General features: G+C 40.6%; 1 protein-coding gene across 1 annotated transcript in view; it reads right to left on the reverse strand.

Moving 5' to 3' along the window:
• The window catches only part of LOC117336706, a 43167-nt gene that overhangs the window by 6156 nt on the left and 13188 nt on the right, over positions 1 to 23823 (reverse strand). The window contains exons 3-8 of the mRNA XM_033897317.1: positions 7499 to 7623; positions 6529 to 6911; positions 5525 to 5578; positions 3788 to 3926; positions 1307 to 1422; positions 385 to 478 (exon numbers count right to left, since the gene is read on the reverse strand). Of these exons, the coding sequence (XP_033753208.1) occupies positions 385 to 478; positions 1307 to 1422; positions 3788 to 3926; positions 5525 to 5578; positions 6529 to 6911; positions 7499 to 7623 (911 nt within the window). The remainder of the gene's footprint in view (positions 1 to 384; positions 479 to 1306; positions 1423 to 3787; positions 3927 to 5524; positions 5579 to 6528; positions 6912 to 7498; positions 7624 to 23823) is intronic.

The following is a 23823-nucleotide window of genomic DNA, read 5'->3' on the forward strand; positions in this document are numbered from 1 at the left end:
TGGTGTACTTTTGGTATATTTAAACGTGTGTAATTGGTGTACTTTTGGTATACTTAAACGTGTGTGATTGGTTCATTTTCAAATCCTATGGATTGTTAGATTTCATTAATCAGTGTGTTTTTACAGCAAACACTATGTCCACAACTTATAGTGACATGTAAATATAAAAAACATGACATTCAAGTGATATTGTGCATTTAATTTTCCAAAATGTTTTTAGAAACTGTTTTTATTTTTGTACAGGCTGTGTTAAAACAGCGGATTTGAAGTTAAAATAAATTGTATACTGTAGTAAAAAATTTGGCTTTGAATCGTCTCTGACAGCATTATTTCAAAGACACGAAACTAGAAATAAGAACAAAGACCATATATGTGACAACTTACGTTGATATTTCTGCTCCACCTTGAGACAGTGATCGACTTTCCACTCATCTAGACCCTCGGCTAGGCACAGCCGTTTTAATGCGTTGCATTGATACTGAAACACATCGTAAAGCAAAACTGATTAATTTCCTATAGAGGATAGCGTGTCCGTGGAGAATTAAACCCGTGTGACAGACTTATAAATTTGAAATAGCTCATCTCTGCAATATCGTAGAAAATATTTGCTAGGTTTTAAAACAGGATGCATGATCATATGTTTCAGAAAGTATTGAAATCGGCATCAAATTCTTGTTACGAAATATAAAAATCCTAGAAAGAAAACCAAAATTTATAACGACCATTAAATTATTTATGATTAAAGGAAATGAACAATGTTAATCTATAAACAGGCTATATCGGGAATATTTTGATCATATTGAAATTGAATATTTCATAGGCGGATATCGTCGTGAAAAGTCGAAATGCATTTCATATTTGAAATATAATGTCAAAATTTGAAAAATGCATCCATGTATGCTTTTAAGTTTTGGTGTAAAGGTATTGAGCCGAAAATACAAAAACGAGAAATTTTAAACAAAGACAGATTAAACAATTTCTAATAACGCTTCATCACCTTACTTGCGTGTTGTTTCATCTTAGCACGCATGTGTATAATGACACAACTGTGACGTCATCAAAAATTAATGATGTAGTGATGACGTCACGTCAATTTTGGTAGCAAAAATCATACATTATTGAGTGTTATTTCGTTTCTTAATATGAGTTATGTGATAAACAGAATCTTAGACTCGTAATTATATATGGAATTGATTAAACTCATCATGTGACATGACACTCGTCTTAAGGATATTTTTGACGTTTTACAAATTTCTTATTATATTGCCATTATTTTAAGATCATCTTTAAAAGAAGTATCACTCACCTTAAATATTTGCATTCTGACTTCAGCCTCCCTGAGATTGTTCTGAATCTTCTTTTTACGACTATAGACAAGCTTTAACCTGAAGTGTTCGTGGTCCTTCACAGCTACCACCAGGCCTATCAATCAAAAAGTATAGGTTAGTATTCAACCTAACATTAAAACAGTCACCACCAGGCCTGCAAATCAAAGAGCATAGGTCAGTATTCAACCTAACATTAAAACAGTCACCACCAGGCCTGTCAATCAAACAGTACAGGTCAGTATTCAACCTAACATTAAAACAGTCACCACTAGGCCTGTCAATCAAACAGTACAGGTCAGTATCCAACCTAACATTAAAACATTCACCACCAGGCCTGTCAATCAAAGACTATAGGACAGTGTTCAACCTAACATTAAAACAGTCACCACCAGGCCTGTCAATCAAACAGCACAGGTCAGTATTCAACCTCACATTAAAACTGTCACCACCAGGCCTGTCAATCAAAGACTATAGGTCAGTGTTCAACCTCACATTAAAACAGTCACCACCAGGCCTGTCAATCAAAGACTATAGGACAGTGTTCAACCTAACATTAAAACAGTCACCACCAGGCCTGTCAATCAAACAGCACAGGTCAGTATTCAACCTCACATTAAAACAGTCACCACCAGGCCTGTCAATCAAAGACTATAAGTCAGTGTTCAACCTAACATTAAAACTGTCACCACCAGGCCTGTCAATCAAAGACTATAGGTCAGTGTTCAACCTAACATTAAAACAGTCACCACCAGGCCTGTCAATCAAAGACTATAGGTCAGTGTTCAACCTCACATTAAAACTGTCACCACCAGGCCTGTCAATCAAACAGTACAGGTCAGTGTTCAACCTCACATTAAAACTGTCACCACCAGGCCTGTCAATCAAACACTATAGGTCAGTATTCAACCTCACATTAAAATAGTCACCACCAGGCCTGTCAATCAAAGACTATAGGTCAGTGTTCAACCTCACATTAAAACTGTCACCACCAGGCCTGTCAATCAAAGACTATAGGTCAGTGTTCAACCTAACCTTTAAAACAGCCACCAATAAAATGCTTATAAAGACCGTATTCAACTCAGAGAATAACCACGAATCACCAAGGAAGAGATCACTCCCAGCTCTGACCATTGGCAAAATCTACATAAACGGGGCGTTGTCATATTAGCCGCCGTCAAATTAAGCAAATAGTACCATGGTCAAATCGACATCTAATGTTAAATTATCATCGAATATACAAGTACAGTAGGCCTATATATGTTGAAAAAGCACGTTTTTAAACACGCGATTACCTAAATACATGTAGTAGACTCAGGCCGTCCCAATATCTGCAAAATCTACACTGCAAGCATATACATTTCTTGTTGAAATCCTAAAATTAATACTGCAGGGAAATAATTTTCTGGGTGAAATCGGGAAAATATTACAACGCGAACATATATTTCTCCAACAGTTCACCGGTTTATCTCAAGTTTTAGACGTGAGAGATTTCTCTATCAACTCCTAGGGTATGATAGATTGCACGCGCTCACCTTCTGAACCGGAAATACTTACGGAAGTACTTTTTGAGTGACGTCACTAGCAAGTCCCGCGTTGTTATTTAATGTTAAATATGCGTATGAGACACAGCGTTTTATGAAATAACGAGATATACTGTTGTTAACATCATAATAGTATCAATGATACCTTAATTCAGTGTATGTTTAAATAAACATTGTGAATTAGTTTTAGACCTCTGTTTTCTTGTGTAATGATATTGAGATACATTTTGGGGGTTTGTGATGGGTACTTCAAATTAGGTTATTCATACGCCGACCATATGCATTTGTTTACGAACATACCTTGACCACCGATTTGATATGCAATTAATGAAAGTGGTGGGAGAAAAATAAGCATTCCCTTCCTAGAGAGTGTGACAAAGAAATTTCAAACCTCGGGGAAATTCGGCAAGTCTCGGGTGGGGCGTTCATAAATCCCCCCTCCGTCTGAGATTTCTTTGTCACACCCCCAAGGCAGGGAACGATTCTCTTATCTTGTTAGTATCTCAATAATCAAACAATGAAGACACTTACTAATGAAGAAAAAGATACAAAACAACTACACAGGTGGAATGTGGAATGGATATTTGATACTTACTATAGAAACATATAACATATACCAATATATCAACAGAAGACATCTGATACTGACTATAGAAACATATGACATATACAAATATATCAACAGGATATATTTGATACTGACTATAGAAACATATAACATTTACCAATATATCAACAGGATATATTTGATACTGACTATAGAAACATATAACATTTACCAATATATCAACAGAAGATATCTAATACTGACTTTAGAAACATATATCATTTACCAATATATCAACAGGATGCATTTGATATTTACTTAGAAATATAAGACATATATAGATATATTAACAGGATATATATGATACTTACTGTTGACGACCCGGATGACTCTCCAGGGAAGAAGGAAAGCCAGTATGAAAACAAAGTCCCTGGTATCATACATAGGCAGGTATACCATCAAACACGAGTCAACAATAAACGACGTTATCACAATGAACGCATCGAATACCTGTAATCAAGGAACAATTGTTATCTCACCTGGTAAACAATAGGAAATGAGCAAATACCTGTAGTGAATGTTATATAACCTGTTAACCAATAGGACATATACGAAATACCTTTAATCAAGAGACAATTGTTATTTCACCTGGTAAACAAATAGGAAAAATACAAATACCTGTAATCAAGGAACAAATGCTATCTCACCTGTGAAACAATCGGAAATGAACAAATACCTTTAATCAAGGGACTTATGTTATCTTATCTGTCAACAAATTGCAAATGAAGAAAAACCTTTAATCAAGAATCAATTGTTTTCTTACCTGTTGACTAGTAAGACATATTACAAATACCTGTAATCAATAAACTATTGTCACCTTAACTGTTAACCTGTTTCATATTACTAACTTCCCTTATCTCTATACTTTATGGTACATACATATGTACTATCAATCATAAATCTTGAAATGACGAAATATCTTAATATGACACTATATTTGTTCCTAGCATAAATGCAGCTCAGAGTTTTAGACAATAACCATCTCTGACAAGTCGTTTTATGTCGTTATCAAGTGCATGTGCAGTATTGTCTTACAGGAAAATAAATAACAATGCTTCTATTTAGAATGGATGTTGGCTATACGACTGAAATATGTCGTATTTATTTTAGACAAGCTAACAATAATGGTACTCTCTTATAAATGTCAATACACATCTAACATTTGTCTTTAATATGAAAACACGACATGACATCTTGTTTCCCCGGACGAATGTGCTACATAATTTATATGAGCATGCATAGTGCACTGTTCATTCTCTTTAACATTAAAAACGTGGCACAGCTGGAGATGAGAATTATTCGCAAGACGCTCATTAAAGAGAGATATAATGTGTTATTAAATGTAATATAAGATGTATTAAACTGATCCTGCATGCTCAAATAAAATATCTCACTGGGGCCATTTACGACCATTGAAAAAACCGACTTATCAGTGTTGTGGCACAGGAACAGAATTCAATGGTTAAAACATTTCAACCATATATTTTGCGCTATTTAGCAAACTGGGAAAATGCTTCAAATGTCTATAATGACGATACTTTTATAAAATATAACAATACAATTGGGCCTAGTGCACATGCAAAGTCTTGATATCTCTCCTAGACTGTTTTGAACACCAACCATTATTAAACTAATGTACTTGCAATTTCAGTAATGCCATACGTTTGTATGTAATTGAAATATATGACATCATTTTGGAAACTGGAATATTTTCCTGATAGTTTTATATCATTTGTACTATATGGACATTCTAAGAGGATATCGTTGTCCTTATTATATTATCATTGTAATATGGGGACCAGTTACTGTACCAAAAATATATTTTACCAAATGTCACTTTTCAGAAAAGAAAATGAACATTTTCACCTATAACCATAAAGGATATCGATTTTGTATGCATGGCTAACGAACCTGTTCCTTCTCTTCTTTCCCATAAAATATTACTGTCCAAAGAATAAGTGATGACAATAGAAGGTCCCTGAATGAAATACTTATTGTACCTTAATTATAAAGATGTGTCAAAATAGGGTAGCTATTATTGTACATACCTCGAGACGTCGATGAAAAAATATACAACCAGCACATAGTGCCTTCAGTATTGTCTGAAAAAAAATGGAGGGCAATCAGATTAAACGTTTTTTCGATAATATGACGAAGATATGCATATATGAAGATCGTTACTAAATATAGAAATGATATATTATTATATAGAATTGAGTTTATATTTGTTTTTACCGTTTCACACATCTTGGTTTGTTTCGTTTCTATTTCGCAGGATGACCCCATGGTTGCTTACGATTGGATTAATCGATATCATATGAGGTAGAAAAAGACAACTGACACGCTCTATGATGTCACTAAAATGGTGTAACGTCATCATTTTATGTAGCGTAACGTCACCAATTTTGACGTTACGCAATTCCTATGTGAGTTAATTTTACTGATTAAAACTGCTACGTTGGCAATCAGCACGTTTCAGAATCACAAGATGATAAATAATATATTAATAATACATACCAATGATTAAATATGATATAAATGTATATATATATATTACACTGAGTTCTTTAACCAACTACACACAATGATTTCGAATGTGATTCAACATTTGAAAGTGGTCGTGGATATGAAAAATAGCGCTGAAAAAATATCATTTTTATTGGTCGTTACGTTGCTATTATTGGTAATGAAAAGATATTTGTTACCAGAGAATAAATACAAAAGGGTTCTTCTTTAAATGAGCAAGACTGAAAATGAGAGAAGCTCGAGTACGACGCAAAAGCGGGAGTATAGCTACTTGAACCGCACCTGTCAACGACTGATACAAACATAGAATCATAGCATTACAATGGTTTATATGTCGGGTATGTTAGGTTTTTGTATGATTTTGTTACCCGGCCAATTAATGTTAATATACGTAACGTTTCCATGACAAGTACAATGACAATCTTAACAAGACAAAATGTACAAAATCCTCCCATAGAGCAGTTGAAAATAAAACGAAATGTTGGAATTACTTGTAATGGATGATGAAAATAATAAAAATACAAACCTCTAATAATATTATTCCCAATATAGATATACTAGCAAAATGAAACGCATGTGCTATTTCTTCCTGTATGCTTTGTTCCTTTGCATGATGATTTTCATTTATGGCAGCTTCATCCAATACAAAATGGCTGTCCGAGGCTCTAGCAATATGTTCTTTCGGCTTCGTCAATGTCCGTCGACGCCGATTTGTTATATTAACATTGTTTTCGTCATCATTGTGAGCTAAATTATATTCTGATATGTTCCACTGGATAGAGGCTGCCATTAGCATATCGAAAACTTCCGGAAACTGTTTTCCAATTAAATACTGATGATGTTGCAGCCTCATGTTTTTAAGAAACACAGTAGTGCTTTCCGTCAACTTTTCATTCTCCTCAAGAGTCACTGCAAACCAACAGAGGTGGAATTTTAAAGCTAAACAGTTCGATTACTTAAACTAGCAGATATATGTCGATGAGGAATGCATGTAAGAACATCAGCTGTGACGTCACAAAGAACAAAACTATGAAGGATAAATTTAACAATCATTGTTAAACATAATCAAACAATGTTATTAGAAAGATATATGTTTATCTACATATCTATTTAACCTGTTTATGCTACCATTGTCATCAACAGTTATCTCCAAGATACATGTACAACATTTAACTTGAACATGTGTTGATAAATATGTGTATTCAATATTAAGTTTTACTTGCTTTAATATAGAAAAGTACACTGTACACATAGATATAATTAAGTCGTTAAATCAGAGTTGAGCATCGCAATCAATCATATTCTAAATTGGCAATTATTCAAGAAATTCTATATCATGATTTCTTAATCAAAATTAAAAAAAAATATATCTCAGACATCCAATGTACCTAAATACTTGAGAAGCATTAGCTAATTTCTCTGAAAATATTTTGAAATGTGTGTTGTTGTTTTTTTTTTGTTTTGTTTTTAAATGATACATTAATTATAAGTCGTACCTTTGACTTTGTGTAGATCGAGAGTTAGCTCTCCTAGTACAAGTGCACAGTCCGTTATACACAACACCACGACAGTCAGGAGCATGTATTTACTTTTAAAGAACTGATAACCTTTTCTTCTCCACCTGTAACAGAAAAAGGTGGTGTTCATGAAATGTTTGGATAAACAACACCACTAGAAAATTTGATCGAAAGTACAATATAGTCTTATCCCTATTGGTACAGTGTAGGTGATGTTCAAAGAAATAAAAATAATAAGCAATTTTCATGAAACATTATGCAATGAGAAACAATCAAAAAGTCAAAATAAAGCATGCTGAAAAGAGTGCATGTTGCCAAAGTACCGATACATTAGCCAAACTTGGTTTCATTACCGAGCATCCGACAAAAGCTGTTCACAGCACCAAGACCTTACAGAAACTGGTCGACATATTATTATTGTACATACTTATACTGATCGAAGTATTACTCAAATCAGTGACGTATATTAATTTGAATTCAATGGCTTACGATACATGAAGCTTTCTGTAAGGATTTTAGAGATTGATATCTGCATAATATCAAACCTGAGTTAACTTTTACTTCTGGCGGCAATCCTGGTCGGAATTATTTTGCGGTTTTAAATTATTATGGGTATAATGTGACCAGAGAGGGTGCCCTGCTGGGTGTATTCAGCAGTATGCTTCAGGGAGGTAGAACTATAATATTTCGCGTCACCACAAGGAGACAGTACGAAGATATCGCATCCTTCTAAACCACACACAGATATATACACCAAACACATGCATCTCGCATACAAGGGAAGGCCGTCTCTTAATCACATTAGCTTTTGATAGGACGTTCAACAACACAATGTACACACCAAACCAACTCAATTTAAATTATGAGAATCCATACAATTTGTCTGCAATAAACAATGAAGAATTCTTAAAGACATTTTATGGATTTCATAAGTTCATAGGCCTGATTTTATACATTACTTACCCGAATATGATCTTATAACAAGCAAAGATAATATGAAGATGCAATGCCCTGAACGCAAGTTCTAAAAGAAACGTAAGTTTTTGTTCTACAAAATGGTGACGGTTGTAGTTCGGATCATGCAGTTTTTATATATGGTGCTGAGCATAGGAGGGAATCAAAAATGACACGTTCATACTTGTTACACATTGTTCTAGGAAGGCATAGCAAAAACTGTATACAGCTTTGAATTAGCGCGGTGTCATTTTACGATTTGCCAAAGAATAAAATATTAGCACAGTATAGATAACACCGAAATTCCGCCGGGGTATGTCATGCAGATAAATAAACACAACCTCCAATCCCTCAAGACTAAACAGAAATGTTTCAGTAGTTTTACTTTTTTTAGATTTATAAAGCTCAAGATTTACTAAGGAAATATTTTACGAAAAAAAAAGTCTCAATTATCGATGTCCAGAACTAGCATTGCCACTGAGATGCTTAATTTACAGTGAAGGAAGGTTATCGCGAAAATCGTGACAATAACACTACCACAATAAATAGTTAATGCACAGTACTTAACGCTCTCTTGAACCACATGTTAGGCGTCCTATCTATAATTCATGTTGTATTTGACTCAAAGGCGATCGTTTTCTTACTCGCTTAATTTGTCATATTATTGCAGTGTTATCCTTTAGATCTTGAGAAAGGAAAGTGTGCTTTATTTTTCGGTATGGGTAGATAAGTTTTATGTTAATATTATTCAGAAAGATATAATTTTTGATATCGAAACTGATACAAAACTATCATTTGGGAGTTTTTTTTAAAGCAAATGTCTGTATCTTTCTTCGGACGGAATGAAATTCGTAGCTTAGGTATATTTATGATTTTGAAAATATTGATCATTAAAACAAACAGCGGCTTATAGAAAACTGTTTGGGAGGTTCCGAAAACGTCGGTTTCTTTTATCGAGCTAGTAATACAAATGCTTGGGGATGGGATGGAAGTGAAAGGTCAGCTGACCAAATTTCAAGACGTCCTAATAAGATTTTTTTTTATTGCCGACAGACTGAGGGCCAGCTGATGCTTCATCCATTCGGTCTCTTGATGTTAAATTCGCCTCGTCGTAAAGTATTTGAAAGCCCTAACTATATTCTTTACAAAGAAAACCGACGTTTATTAAATCTCTCTAACACAACGTTCTTTCATTTTTTAATTTAAGAACAAACATCTCTCTAAATTGTGTACTCTATCTTATTTATGTGCTTACTTAGCACAATATTTCGTGATAAAATCACATATTTACATATAAAAAGTCATGATTTCATGAGAAGGTCTATTATTGGTAAAGCAAGTTATCAGTTTTAAACCTGGCAGCTAGCAATTTATAACATCCCGGCACATTACCAGCGTAATAAATTGCGATATTATGTCTCCTTAATTATTTCAGTACATATAATGTATATACTTTTACAATGGTTTTTAGTTATTTAACTTAAACTTTTAAGTCAATAAAGAATGGTAGCAGCGTGCAACGAAGTATTTTAATATCTATGTAGTAACCCCCTGACAAAGTTAAATATTAATCTATGTTCCTTTATTTGGTTCACACCAGTTACCGAATAGGTACGGAACCATATAATGGGACGTAATTGAATCTCAAGTGAGTGCCTAAGATGGCTGCCGTTTCTACAAAGTATACGCTTCAAACATAAAAAGAGAATATTTTTCTTCTTTCAATGTAACGGATGTAAAATCAATACCTGAATAGTTCTGTCATATATCAACATGTACAATTAATACAATTTCATCACAACTGAAGATTACTCGTCTAATTTTTAACAAAATCTACATAAGTATGACGAATGAAGCATCACAGTCCCGCCATCTTGGATCCAAGTGGTACGTCTCAGTAAACGAACCACGTGAACCGGTTCGGTTCTAAAGGTACGCTGCATTCCATTACGAGTACAGCAGATTCAGGAACGAACCCGATAAAGGAACACACGGTATGTTGAAAGCATTCTATGTTTCCCACATATGAATTATGACAAAATATCAAAAGATGTTGAATAACAGAATATACCCTAATGATGATATAATGTAGGAATCAATACCGTAGGTTTTTTTTCATAATCAGAATTAAAACCAAGGAAAATATCCACTACGAAACACTATTTTATTTCTCTTCAGTATGACAATTACAAAATATTTTCACAGCTGCCTGCGGTATGACAATACATTATATTCCCTGTCACCCTGTATGACAATATAATATTTTCCTTGTCACCCTGTATGACAATATATTATTTTCCTTGTCACCCTGTAAGACAATATAATATTTTCCTTGTCACCCTGTATGACAATATAGTATTTTCCTTGTCACCCTGTACGACAATATAATATTTTCATTGTCACCCTGTATGACAATATAATATTTTCATTGTCACCCTGTATGTGACGATATTACACATCACGTTAGTTCCATGTCCGGATCTGATTAAGTTTTGGCATATACATTTGATAATAGTGTTGTGTAACCAGGATATTCTCTCAGAACGATAGACAGCCCTTTGTAATATCATTCAATATATATTTCGATTGTTCAGAGGGACAAGGATGTGTCTCCAACATGGAGTGTCTTGAAATACATTTATCGTTTGTTTGTTTTTTTTCATTACAATAACAAGACAATTAGTGAGCTTTCCTTGATAGAATTTGTACTGTATATCAATGAAAATTGTCTAATTCTTTTGAATCGCATAGTATTTTAACAGAACTAAACCATTTCAATTGACATAATGTACAAACTCTATAAAACATCACTCGTAATTGTAATTGAACAAAATCTAAAATTGGATAAATTTGAGACAAGGCACTTTACTTCTAGGCACTCAATGTTGTAGATACGTCCTTGTTCCTCTAAACAATCGATTTGACTGATGGAGGCATGTTTTCAGGAAGTTATGGTTATTTCCATTAACATCATAGAATGACGCAACAACTTTAAGATGTCTAGCATCACGTACGAGCAATAGAAGGACGATACAGCTGTACGACGCAGTTTCATTCATGTATGTAACTCTAAGCTGGTATTGAAATGCGCCAATACGTTGCGTAACTTTGGTCGGCACTTTGCGATTATAAGTGGCAGACACTGTTGTCGACTTTAGTCCCCGGGTTTACTGTAACCTGTATGTTACCAGGTGGTAGACACTGTGGACTTTAGTCCCCGAGGTTTACTGTAACCTGTATGTTACCATGTGGTGGTCACTGTTGTCGACTTTAGTCACCGAGGTTTACTGTAACCTGTATGTTACCAGGTGGTAGACACTGTGGACTTTAGTCCCCGAGGTTTACTGTAACCTGTATGTTACCAGGTGGTAGACACTGTGGACTTTAGTCCCCGAGGTTTACTGTAACCTGTATGTTACCAGGTGGTAGACACTGTTGTTGACTTTAGTCCCCAAGGTTTACTGTAACCTGTATGTTACCAGGTGGTAGACACTGTCGACTTTAGTCCCCGAGGTTTACTTAACCTGTATGTTACCAGGTGGTAGACACTGTTGTCGACTTTAGTCCCCGAGGTTTACTTAACCTGTATGTCACCAGGTGGTAGACACTGTCGTCTTTAGTCCCCGAGGTTTACTGTAACCTGTATGTCACCAGGTGGAAGACACTGTCGACTTTAGTCCCCGAGGTTTACTGTAACCTGTATGTTACCAGGTGGTAGACACTGTCGACTTTAGTCCCCGAGGTTTACTTAACCTGTATGTTACCAGGTGGTAGACACTGTGGACTTTAGTCCCCGAGGTTTACTGTAACCTGTATGTTACCAGGTGGTAGACACTGTTGTCGACTTTAGTCCCCGAGGTTTACTGTAACCTGTATGTTACCAGGTGGTAGACACTGTCGACTTTAGTCCCCTAGGTTTACTGTAACCTGTATGTTACCATGTGGTGGTCACTGTTGTCGACTTTAGTCACCGAGGTTTACTGTAACCTGTATGTTACCAGGTGGTAGACACTGTCGACTTTAGTCCCCAAGGTTTACTGTAACCTGTATGTTACCAGGTGGCAGACACTGTCGACTTTAGTCCCCGAGGTTTACTGTAACCTGTATGTTACCAGGTGGTAGACACTGTTGGTGGACTTTAGTCCCCGAGGTTTACTGTAACCTGTATGTTACCAGGTGGTAGACACTGTGGACTTTAGTCCCCGAGGTTTACTGTAACCTGTATGTTACCAGGTGGTAGACACTGTTGTCGACTTTAGTCCCCGAGGTTTACTGTAACCTGTATGTTACCAGGTGGTAGACACTGTTGTCGACTTTAGTCCCCGATGTTTACTGTAACCTGTATGTTACCAGGTGGTAGACACTGTTGTCGACTTTAGTCCCCGAGGTTTACTGTAACCTGTATGTTACCAGGTGGTAGACACTGCTGGTAGACTTTAGTCCCCGAGGTTTACTGTAACCTGTATGTTACCAGGTGGTAGACACTGTTGTCGATTTTAGTCCCCGAGGTTTACTGTAACCTGTATGTTACCAGGTGGTAGACACTGTTGTCGACTTTAGTCCCCGAGGTTTACTGTAACCTGTATGTTACCAGGTGGTAGGCACTGTTGTCGACTTTAGTCCCCGAGGTTTACTGTAACCTGTATGTTACCAGGTGGTAGACACTGTTGTCGACTTTAGTCCCCGAGGTTTACTGTAACCTGTATGTTACCAGGTGGTAGTCACTGTCGACTTTAGTCCCCGAGGTTTACTGTAACCTGTATGTTACCAGGTGGTAGTCACTGTGGACTTTAGTCCCCGAGGTTTACTGTAACCTGTATGTTACCAGGTGGTAGACACTGTGTCGACTTTAGTACCCGAGGTTTACTGTAACCTGTATGTTACCAGGTGGTAGTCACTGCTGTCGACTTTAGTCCCCGAGGTTTACTGTAACCTGTATGTTACCAGGTGGTAGACACTGTTGTCGACTTTAGTCCCCGAGGTTTACTATAACCTGTATGTTACCAGGTGGTAGACACTGTTGTCGACTTTAGTCCCCGAGGTTTACTGTAACCTGTATGTTACCATGTGGTAGACACTGCGTCGACTTTAGTCCCCGAGGTTTACTGTAACCTGTATGTTACCAGGTGGTAGACACTGTGTCGACTTTAGTCCCCGAGGTTTACTGTAACCTGTATGTTACCAGGTGGTAGACACTGTTGTCGACTTTAGTCCCCGAGGTTTACTGTAACCTGTATGTTACCAGGTGGTAGACACTGTTGTCGACTTTAGTCCCCGAGGTTTACTGTAACCTGTATGTTACCAGGTGGTAGACACTGTTGTCGACTTTAGTCCCCGAGGTTTACTGTAACCTGTATGTTACCAGGTGGTAGACACTGTGGACTTTAGTCCCCGAGGTTTACTGTAACCTGTATGTTACCATGTGGTAGACACTGTGGACTTTAGTCCCCGAGGTTTACTGTAACCTGTATGTTACCAGGTGGTAGACACTGTTGTCGACTTTAGTCCCCGAGGTTTACTGTAACCTGTATGTTACCAGGTGGTAGACACTGTGGACTTTAGTCCCCAAGGTTTACTGTAACCTGTATGTTACCAGGTGGTAGACACTGTCGACTTTAGTCCCCGAGGTTTACTGTAACCTGTATGTTACCAGGTGGTAGACACTGTGGACTTTAGTCCCCGAGGTTTACTGTAACCTGTATGTTACCAGGTGATAGTCACTGTCGACTTTAGTCCCCAAGGTTTACTGTAACCTGTATGTTACCAGGTGGTAGAAACTGTTGTCGACTTTAGTCCCCGAGGTTTACTGTAACCTGTATGTTACCAGGTGGTAGTCACTGTTGTCGACTTTAGTCCCCGAGGTTTACTGTAACCTGTATGTTACCAGGTGGTAGACACTGTCGACTTTAGTCCCCGAGGTTTACCGTAACCTGTATGTTACCAGGTGGTAGACACTGTGGACTTTAGTCCCCGAGGTTTACTGTAACCTGTATGTTACCAGGTGGTAGTCACTGTTGTCGACTTTAGTCCCCAAGGTTTACTGTAACCTGTATGTTACCAGGTGGTAGTCACTGTTGTCGACTTTAGTCCCCAAGGTTTACTGTAACCTGTATGTTACCAGGTGGTAGACACTGTTGTGGACTTTAGTCCCCGAGGTTTACTGTAACCTGTATGTTACCAGGTGGTAGACACTGTTGTCGACTTTAGTCCCCGAGGTTTACTGTAACCTGTATGTTACCAGGTGGTAGACACTGTGGACTTTAGTCCCCGAGGTTTACTGTAACCTGTATGTTACCAGGTGGTAGACACTGTCGACTTTAGTCCCCGAGGTTTACTGTAACCTGTATGTTACCAGGTGGTAGACACTGTGGACTTTAATCCCCGAGGTTTACTGTAACCTGTATGTTACCAGGTGGTAGACACTGTGGACTTTAGTCCCCGAGGTTTACTGTAACCTGTATGTTACCAGGTGGTAGACACTGTTGTCGACTTTAGTCCCCGAGGTTTACTGTAACCTGTATGTTACCAGGTGGTAGACACTGTCGACTTTAGTCCCCGAGGTTTACTGTAACCTGTATGTTACCAGGTGGTAGACACTGTGGACTTTAGTCCCCGAGGTTTACTGTAACCTGTATGTTACCAGGTGGTAGACACTGTGGACTTTAGTCCCCGAGGTTTACTGTAACCTGTATGTTACCAGGTGGTAGACACTGTCGACTTTAGTCCCCGAGGTTTACTGTAACCTGTATGTTACCAGGTGGTAGACACTGTTGTCGACTTTAGTCCCCGAGGTTTACTGTAACCTGTATGTTACCAGGTGGTAGACACTGTGGACTTTAGTCCCCGAGTTTACTGTAACCTGTATGTTACCAGGTGGTAGACACTGTGGACTTTAGTCCCCGAGGTTTACTGTAACCTGTATGTTACCAGGTGGTAGACACTGTGGACTTTAGTCCCCGAGGTTTACTGTAACCTGTATGTTACCAGGTGGTAGACACTGTCGACTTTAGTCCCCGAGGTTTACTGTAACCTGTATGTTACCAGGTGGTAGACACTGTTGGTGGACTTTAGTCCCCGAGGTTTACATGTAACCTGTATGTTACCAGGTGGTAGACACTGTCGACTTTAGTCCCCGAGGTTTACTGTAACCTGTATGTTACCAGGTGGTAGACACTGTGGACTTTAGTCCCCGAGGTTTACTGTAACCTGTATGTTACCAGGTGGTAGACACTGTGGACTTTAGTCCCCGAGGTTTACTGTAACCTGTATGTTACCAGGTGGTAGACACTGTGGACTTTAGTCCCCGAGGTTTACTGTAACCTGTATGTTACCAGGTGGTAGACACTGTTGTCGACTTTAGTCCCCGAGGTTTACTGTAACCTGTATGTTACCAGGTGGTAGAGACTGTCGACTTTAGTCCCCGAGGTTTACTGTAACCTGTATGTTACCAGGTGGTAGACACTGTGGACTTTAGTCCCCGAGGTTTACTGTAACCTGTATGTTACCAGGTGGTAGACACTGTCGACTTTAGTCCCCGAGGTTTACTGTAACCTGTATGTTACCAGGTGGTAGACACTGTGGACTTTAGTCCCCGAGGTTTACTGTAACCTGTATGTTACCAGGTGGTAGACACTGTGGACTTTAGTCCCCGAGGTTTACTGTAACCTGTATGTTACCAGGTGGTAGACACTGTGGACTTTAGTCCCCGAGGTTTACTGTAACCTGTATGTTACCAGGTGGTAGACACTGTCGACTTTAGTCCCCGAGGTTTACTGTAACCTGTATGTTACCAGGTGGTAGACACTGTGGACTTTAGTCCCCGAGGTTTACTGTAACCTGTATGTTACCAGGTGGTAGTCACTGTTGTCGACTTTAGTCCCCGAGGTTTACTGTAACCTGTATGTTACCAGGTGGTAGTCACTGTGGACTTTAGTCCCCGAGGTTTACTGTAACCTGTATGTTACCAGGTGGTAGACACAGTGGACTTTAATCCCCGAGGTTTACTGTAACCTGTATGTTACCAGGTGGTAGACACTGTCGACTTTAGTCCCCGAGGTTTACTGTAACCTGTATGTTACCAGGTGGTAGACACTGTGGACTTTAGTCCCCGAGGTTTACTGTAACCTGTATGTTACCAGGTGGTAGACACTGTGGACTTTAGTCCCCGAGGTTTACTGTAACCTGTATGTTACCAGGTGGTAGACACTGTCGACTTTAGTCCCCGGGTTTACTGTAACCTGTATGTTACCAGGTGGTAGACACTGTGGACTTTAGTCCCCGAGGTTTACTGTAACCTGTATGTTACCAGGTGGTAGTCACTGTTGTCGACTTTAGTCCCCGAGGTTTACTGTAACCTGTATGTTACCAGGTGGTAGTCACTGTGGACTTTAGTCCCCGAGGTTTACTGTAACCTGTATGTTACCAGGTGGTAGACACAGTGGACTTTAATCCCCGAGGTTTACTGTAACCTGTATGTTACCAGGTGGTAGACACTGTCGACTTTAGTCCCCGAGTTTACTGTAACCTGTATGTTACCAGGTGGTAGTCACTGTTGTCGACTTTAGTCCCCGAGGTTTACTGTAACCTGTATGTTACCAGGTGGTAGACACTGTGGACTTTAGTCCCCGAGTTTACTGTAACCTGTATGTTACCAGGTGGTAGTCACTGTCGACTTTAGTCCCCGAGGTTTACTATAACCTGTATGTTACCAGGTGGTAGACACTGTTGTCGACTTTAGTCCCCGAGGTTTACTGTAACCTGTATGTTACCAGGTGGTAGACACTGTGGACTTTAGTCCCCGAGGTTTACTGTAACCTGTATGTTACCAGGTGGTAGACACTGTCGACTTTAGTCCCCGAGTTTTACTGTAACCTGTATGTTACCAGGTGGTAGACACTGTCGACTTTAGTCCCCGAGGTTTACTGTAACCTGTATGTTACCAGGTGGTAGACACTGTGGACTTTAGTCCCCGAGGTTTACTGTAACCTGTATGTTACCAGGTGGTAGACACTGTCGACTTTAGTCCCCGAGGTTTACTGTAACCTGTATGTTACCAGGTGGTAGACACTGTGGACTTTAGTCCCCGAGGTTTACTGTAACCTGTATGTTACCAGGTGGTAGACACTGTGGACTTTAGTCCCCGAGGTTTACTGTAACCTGTATGTTACCAGGTGGTAGACACTGTGGACTTTAGTCCCCGAGGTTTACTGTAACCTGTATGTTACCAGGTGGTAGACACTGTCGACTTTAGTCCCCGAGGTTTACTGTAACCTGTATGTTACCAGGTGGTAGACACTGTGGACTTTAGTCCCCGAGGTTTACTGTAACCTGTATGTTACCAGGTGGTAGTCACTGTTGTCGACTTTAGTCCCCGAGGTTTACTGTAACCTGTATGTTACCAGGTGGTAGTCACTGTGGACTTTAGTCCCCGAGGTTTACTGTAACCTGTATGTTACCAGGTGGTAGACACAGTGGACTTTAGTCCCCGAGGTTTACTGTAACCTGTATGTTACCAGGTGGTAGACACTGTCGACTTTAGTCCCCGAGGTATACTGTAACCTGTATGTTACCAGGTGGTAGTCACTGTTGTCGACTTTAGTCCCCGAGGTTTACTGTAACCTGTATGTTACCAGGTGGTAGACACTGTGGACTTTAGTCCCCGAGGTTTACTGTAACCTGTATGTTACCAGGTGGTAGTCACTGTCGACTTTAGTCCCCGAGGTTTACTATAACCTGTATGTTACCAGGTGGTAGACACTGTTGTCGACTTTAGTCCCCGAGGTTTACTGTAACCTGTATGTTACCAGGTGGTAGACACTGTGGACTTTAATCCCCGAGGTTTACTGTAACCTGTATGTTACCAGGTGGTAGACACTGTCGACTTTAGTCCCCGAGTTTTACTGTAACCTGTATGTTACCAGGTGGTAGACACTGTCGACTTTAGTCCCCGAGGTTTACTGTAACCTGTATGTTACCAGGTGGTAGACACTGTGGACTTTAGTCCCCGAGGTTTACTGTAACCTGTATGTTACCAGGTGGTAGACACTGTCGACTTTAGTCCCCGAGGTTTACTGTAACCTGTATGTTACCAGGTGGTAGACACTGTTGTCGACTTTAGTCCCCGAGGTTTACTGTAACCTGTATGTTACCAGGTGGTAGACACTGTGGACTTTAGTCCCCGAGGTTTACTGTAACCTGTATGTTACCAGGTGGTAGACACTGTGGACTTTAGTCCCCGAGGTTTACTGTAACCTGTATGTTACCAGGTGGTAGACACTGTGGACTTTAGTCCCCGAGGTTTACTGTAACCTGTATGTTACCAGGTGGTAGACACTGTCGACTTTAGTCCCCGAGGTTTACTGTAACCTGTATGTTACCAGGTGGTAGACACTGTCGACTTTAGTCCCCGAGGTTTACTGTAACCTGTATGTTACCAGGTGGTAGTCACTGTTGTCGACTTTAGTCCCCGAGGTTTACTATAACCTGTATGTTACCAGGTGGTAGACACTGTCGACTTTAGTCCCCGAGGTTTACTGTAACCTGTATGTTACCAGGTGGTAGACACTGTGGACTTTAGTCCCCGAGGTTTACTGTAACCTGTATGTTACCAGGTGGTAGACACTGTGGACTTTAGTCCCCGAGGTTTACTGTAACCTGTATGTTACCAGGTGGTAGACACTGTGGACTTTAGTCCCCGAGGTTTACTGTAACCTGTATGTTACCAGGTGGTAGACACTGTCGACTTTAGTCCCCGAGGTTTACTGTAACCTGTATGTTACCAGGTGGTAGACACTGTGGACTTTAGTCCCCGAGGTTTACTGTAACCTGTATGTTACCAGGTGGTAGACACTGTCGACTTTAGTCCCCGAGGTTTACTGTAACCTGTATGTTACCAGGTGGTAGACACTGTGGACTTTAGTCCCCGAGGTTTACTGTAACCTGTATGTTACCAGGTGGTAGACACTGTGGACTTTAGTCCCCGAGGTTTACTGTAACCTGTATGTTACCAGGTGGTAGACACTGTCGACTTTAGTCCCCGAGGTTTACTGTAACCTGTATGTTACCAGGTGGTAGTCACTGTTGTCGACTTTAGTCCCCGAGGTTTACTGTAACCTGTATGTTACCAGGTGGTAGTCACTGTGGACTTTAGTCCCCGAGGTTTACTGTAACCTGTATGTTACCAGGTGGTAGACACAGTGGACTTTAATCCCCGAGGTTTACTGTAACCTGTATGTTACCAGGTGGTAGACACTGTCGACTTTAGTCCCCGAGGTTTACTGTAACCTGTATGTTACCAGGTGGTTAGTCACTGTTGTCGACTTTAGTCCCCGAGGTTTACTGTAACCTGTATGTTACCAGGTGGTAGACACTGTCGACTTTAGTCCCCGAGGTTTACTGTAACCTGTATGTTACCAGGTGGTAGTCACTGTCGACTTTAGTCCCCGAGGTTTACTGTAACCTGTATGTTACCAGGTGGTAGTCACTGTGGACTTTAGTCCCCGAGGTTTACTGTAACCTGTATGTTACCAGGTGGTAGACACTGTGGACTTTAGTCCCCGAGGTTTACTGTAACCTGTATGTTACCAGGTGGTAGACACTGTTGTCGACTTTAGTCCCCTAGGTTTACTGTAACCTGTATGTTACCAGGTGGTAGACACTGTGGACTTTAGTCCCCGAGGTTTACTGTAACCTGTATGTTACCAGGTGGTAGACACTGTGGACTTTAGTCCCCGAGGTTTACTGTAACCTGTATGTTACCAGGTGGTAGACACTGTGGACTTTAGTCCCCGAGGTCTACTGTAACCTGTATGTTACCAGGTGGTAGACACTGTCGACTTTAGTCCCCGAGGTTTACTGTAACCTGTATGTTACCAGGTGGTAGACACTGTCGACTTTAGTCCCCGAGGTTTACTGTAACCTGTATGTTACCAGGTGGTAGTCACTGTTGTCGACTTTAGTCCCCGAGGTTTACAATAACCTGTATGTTACCAGGTGGTAGACACTGTCGACTTTAATCCCCGAGGTTTACTGTAACCTGTATGTTACCAGGTGGTAGACACTGTGGACTTTAGTCCCCGAGGTTTACTGTAACCTGTATGTTACCAGGTGGTAGACACTAGTGGACTTTAGTCCCCGAGGTTTACTGTAACCTGTATGTTACCAGGTGGTAGACACTGTGGACTTTAGTCCCCGAGGTTTACTGTAACCTGTACTGTTACCAGGTGGTAGACACTGTCGACTTTAGTCCCCGAGGTTTACTGTAACCTGTATGTTACCAGGTGGTAGACACTGTGGACTTTAGTCCCCGAGGTTTACTGTAACCTGTATGTTACCAGGTGGTAGACACAGTGGACTTTAGTCCCCGAGGTTTACTGTAACCTGTATGTTACCAGGTGGTAGACACTGTGGACTTTAGTCCCCGAGGTTTACTGTAACCTGTATGTTACCAGGTGGTAGACACTGTCGACTTTAGTCCCCGAGGTTTACTGTAACCTGTATGTTACCAGGTGGTAGACACTGTGGACTTTAGTCCCCGAGGTTTACTGTAACCTGTATGTTACCAGGTGGTAGACACTGTCGACTTTAGTCCCCGAGGTTTACTGTAACCTGTATGTTACCAGGTGGTAGACACTGTGGACTTTAGTCCCCGAGGTTTACTGTAACCTGTATGTTACCAGGTGGTAGACACTGTGGACTTTAGTCCCCGAGGTTTACTGTAACCTGTATGTTACCAGGTGGTAGACACTGTGGACTTTAGTCCCCGAGGTTTACTGTAACCTGTATGTTACCAGGTGGTAGTACACTGTGTCGACTTTAGTCCCCGAGGTTTACTGTAACCTGTATGTTACCAGGTGGTAGACACTGTGGACTTTAGTCCCCGAGGTTTACTGTAACCTGTATGTTACCAGGTGGTAGACACAGTGGACTTTAATCCCCGAGGTTTACTGTAACCTGTATGTTACCAGGTGGTAGACACTGTCGACTTTAGTCCCCGAGTTTACTGTAACCTGTATGTTACCAGGTGGTTGTCACTGTTGTCGACTTTAGTCCCCGAGGTTTACTGTAACCTGTATGTTACCAGGTGGTAGACACTGTCGACTTTAGTCCCCGAGTTTACTGTAACCTGTATGTTACCAGGTGGTAGTCACTGTCGACTTTAATCCCCGAGGTTTACTGTAACCTGTATGTTACCAGGTGGTAGTCACTGTGGACTTTAGTCCCCGAGGTTTACTGTAACCTGTATGTTACCAGGTGGTAGACACTGTGGACTTTAGTCCCCGAGGTTTACTGTAACCTGTATGTTACCAGGTGGTAGACACTGTTGTCGACTTTAGTCCCCTAGGTTTACTGTAACCTGTATGTTACCAGGTGGTAGACACTGTGGACTTTAGTCCCCGAGTTTTACTGTAACCTGTATGTTACCAGGTGGTAGACACTGTGGACTTTAGTCCCCGAGGTTTACTGTAACCTGTATGTTACCAGGTGGTAGACACTGTGGACTTTAGTCCCCGAGGTTTACTGTAACCTGTATGTTACCAGGTGGTAGACACTGTCGACTTTAGTCCCCGAGGTTTACTGTAACCTGTATGTTACCAGGTGGTAGACACTGTCGACTTTAGTCCCCGAGGTTTACTGTAACCTGTATGTTACCAGGTGGTAGTCACTGTTGTCGACTTTAGTCCCCGAGGTTTACACTAACCTGTATGTTACCAGGTGGTAGACACTGTCGACTTTAGTCCCCGAGGTTTACTGTAACCTGTATGTTACCAGGTGGTAGACACTGTGGACTTTAGTCCCCGAGGTTTACTGTAACCTGTATGTTACCAGGTGGTAGACACAGTGGACTTTAGTCCCCGAGGTTTACTGTAACCTGTATGTTACCAGGTGGTAGACACTGTGGACTTTAGTCCCCGAGGTTTACTGTAACCTGTATGTTACCAGGTGGTAGACACTGTCGACTTTAGTCCCCGAGGTTTACTGTAACCTGTATGTTACCAGGTGGTAGACACTGTGGACTTTAGTCCCCGAGGTTTACTGTAACCTGTATGTTACCAGGTGGTAGACACTGTCGACTTTAGTCCCCGAGGTTTACTGTAACCTGTATGTTACCAGGTGGTAGACACTGTGGACTTTAGTCCCCGAGGTTTACTGTAACCTGTATGTTACCAGGTGGTAGACACTGTGGACTTTAGTCCCCGAGGTTTACTGTAACCTGTATGTTACCAGGTGGTAGACACTGTCGACTTTAGTCCCCGAGGTTTACTGTAACCTGTATGTTACCAGGTGGTAGACACTGTTGTCGACTTTAGTCCCCGAGGTTTACTGTAACCTGTATGTTACCAGGTGGTAGTCACTGTGGACTTTAGTCCCCGAGGTTTACTGTAACCTGTATGTTACCAGGTGGTAGACACTGTGGACTTTAGTCCCCGAGGTTTACTGTAACCTGTATGTTACCAGGTGGTAGACACTGTCGACTTTAGTCCCCGAGGTTTACTGTAACCTGTATGTTACCAGGTGGTAGTACACTGTGTCGACTTTAGTCCCCGAGGTTTACTGTAACCTGTATGTTACCAGGTGGTAGACACTGTCGACTTTAGTCCCCGAGGTTTACTGTAACCTGTATGTTACCAGGTGGTAGTACACTGTCGACTTTAGTCCCCGAGGTTTACTGTAACCTGTATGTTACCAGGTGGTAGTACACTGTGGACTTTAGTCCCCGAGGTTTACTGTAACCTGTATGTTACCAGGTGGTAGACACTGTGCGACTTTAGTCCCCGAGGTTTACTGTAACCTGTATGTTACCAGGTGGTAGACACTGTTGTCGACTTTAGTCCCCTAGGTTTACTGTAACCTGTATGTTACCAGGTGGTAGACACTGTGGACTTTAGTCCCCGAGGTTTACTGTAACCTGTATGTTACCAGGTGGTAGACACTGTTGTCGACTTTAGTCCCCGAGGTTTACTGTAACCTGTATGTTACCAGGTGGTAGACACTGTCGACTTTAGTCCCCGAGGTTTACTGTAACCTGTATGTTACCAGGTGGTAGACACTGTGCGACTTTAGTCCCCGAGGTTTACTGTAACCTGTATGTTACCAGGTGGTAGACACTGTCGACTTTAGTCCCCGAGGTTTACTGTAACCTGTATGTTACCAGGTGGTAGACACTGTTGTCGACTTTAGTCCCCGAGGTTTACTGTAACCTGTATGTTACCAGGTGGTAGACACTGTTGTCGACTTTAGTCCCCGAGGTTTACTGTAACCTGTATGTTACCAGGTGGTAGTCACTGTTGTCGACTTTAGTCCCCGAGGTTTACTGTAACCTGTATGTTACCAGGTGGTAGACACTGTTT

The sequence above is a fragment of the Pecten maximus genome, chromosome 10 (genome assembly GCF_902652985.1).
Source record: "Pecten maximus chromosome 10, xPecMax1.1, whole genome shotgun sequence".
NCBI lineage: Eukaryota > Metazoa > Mollusca > Bivalvia > Pectinida > Pectinidae > Pecten > Pecten maximus.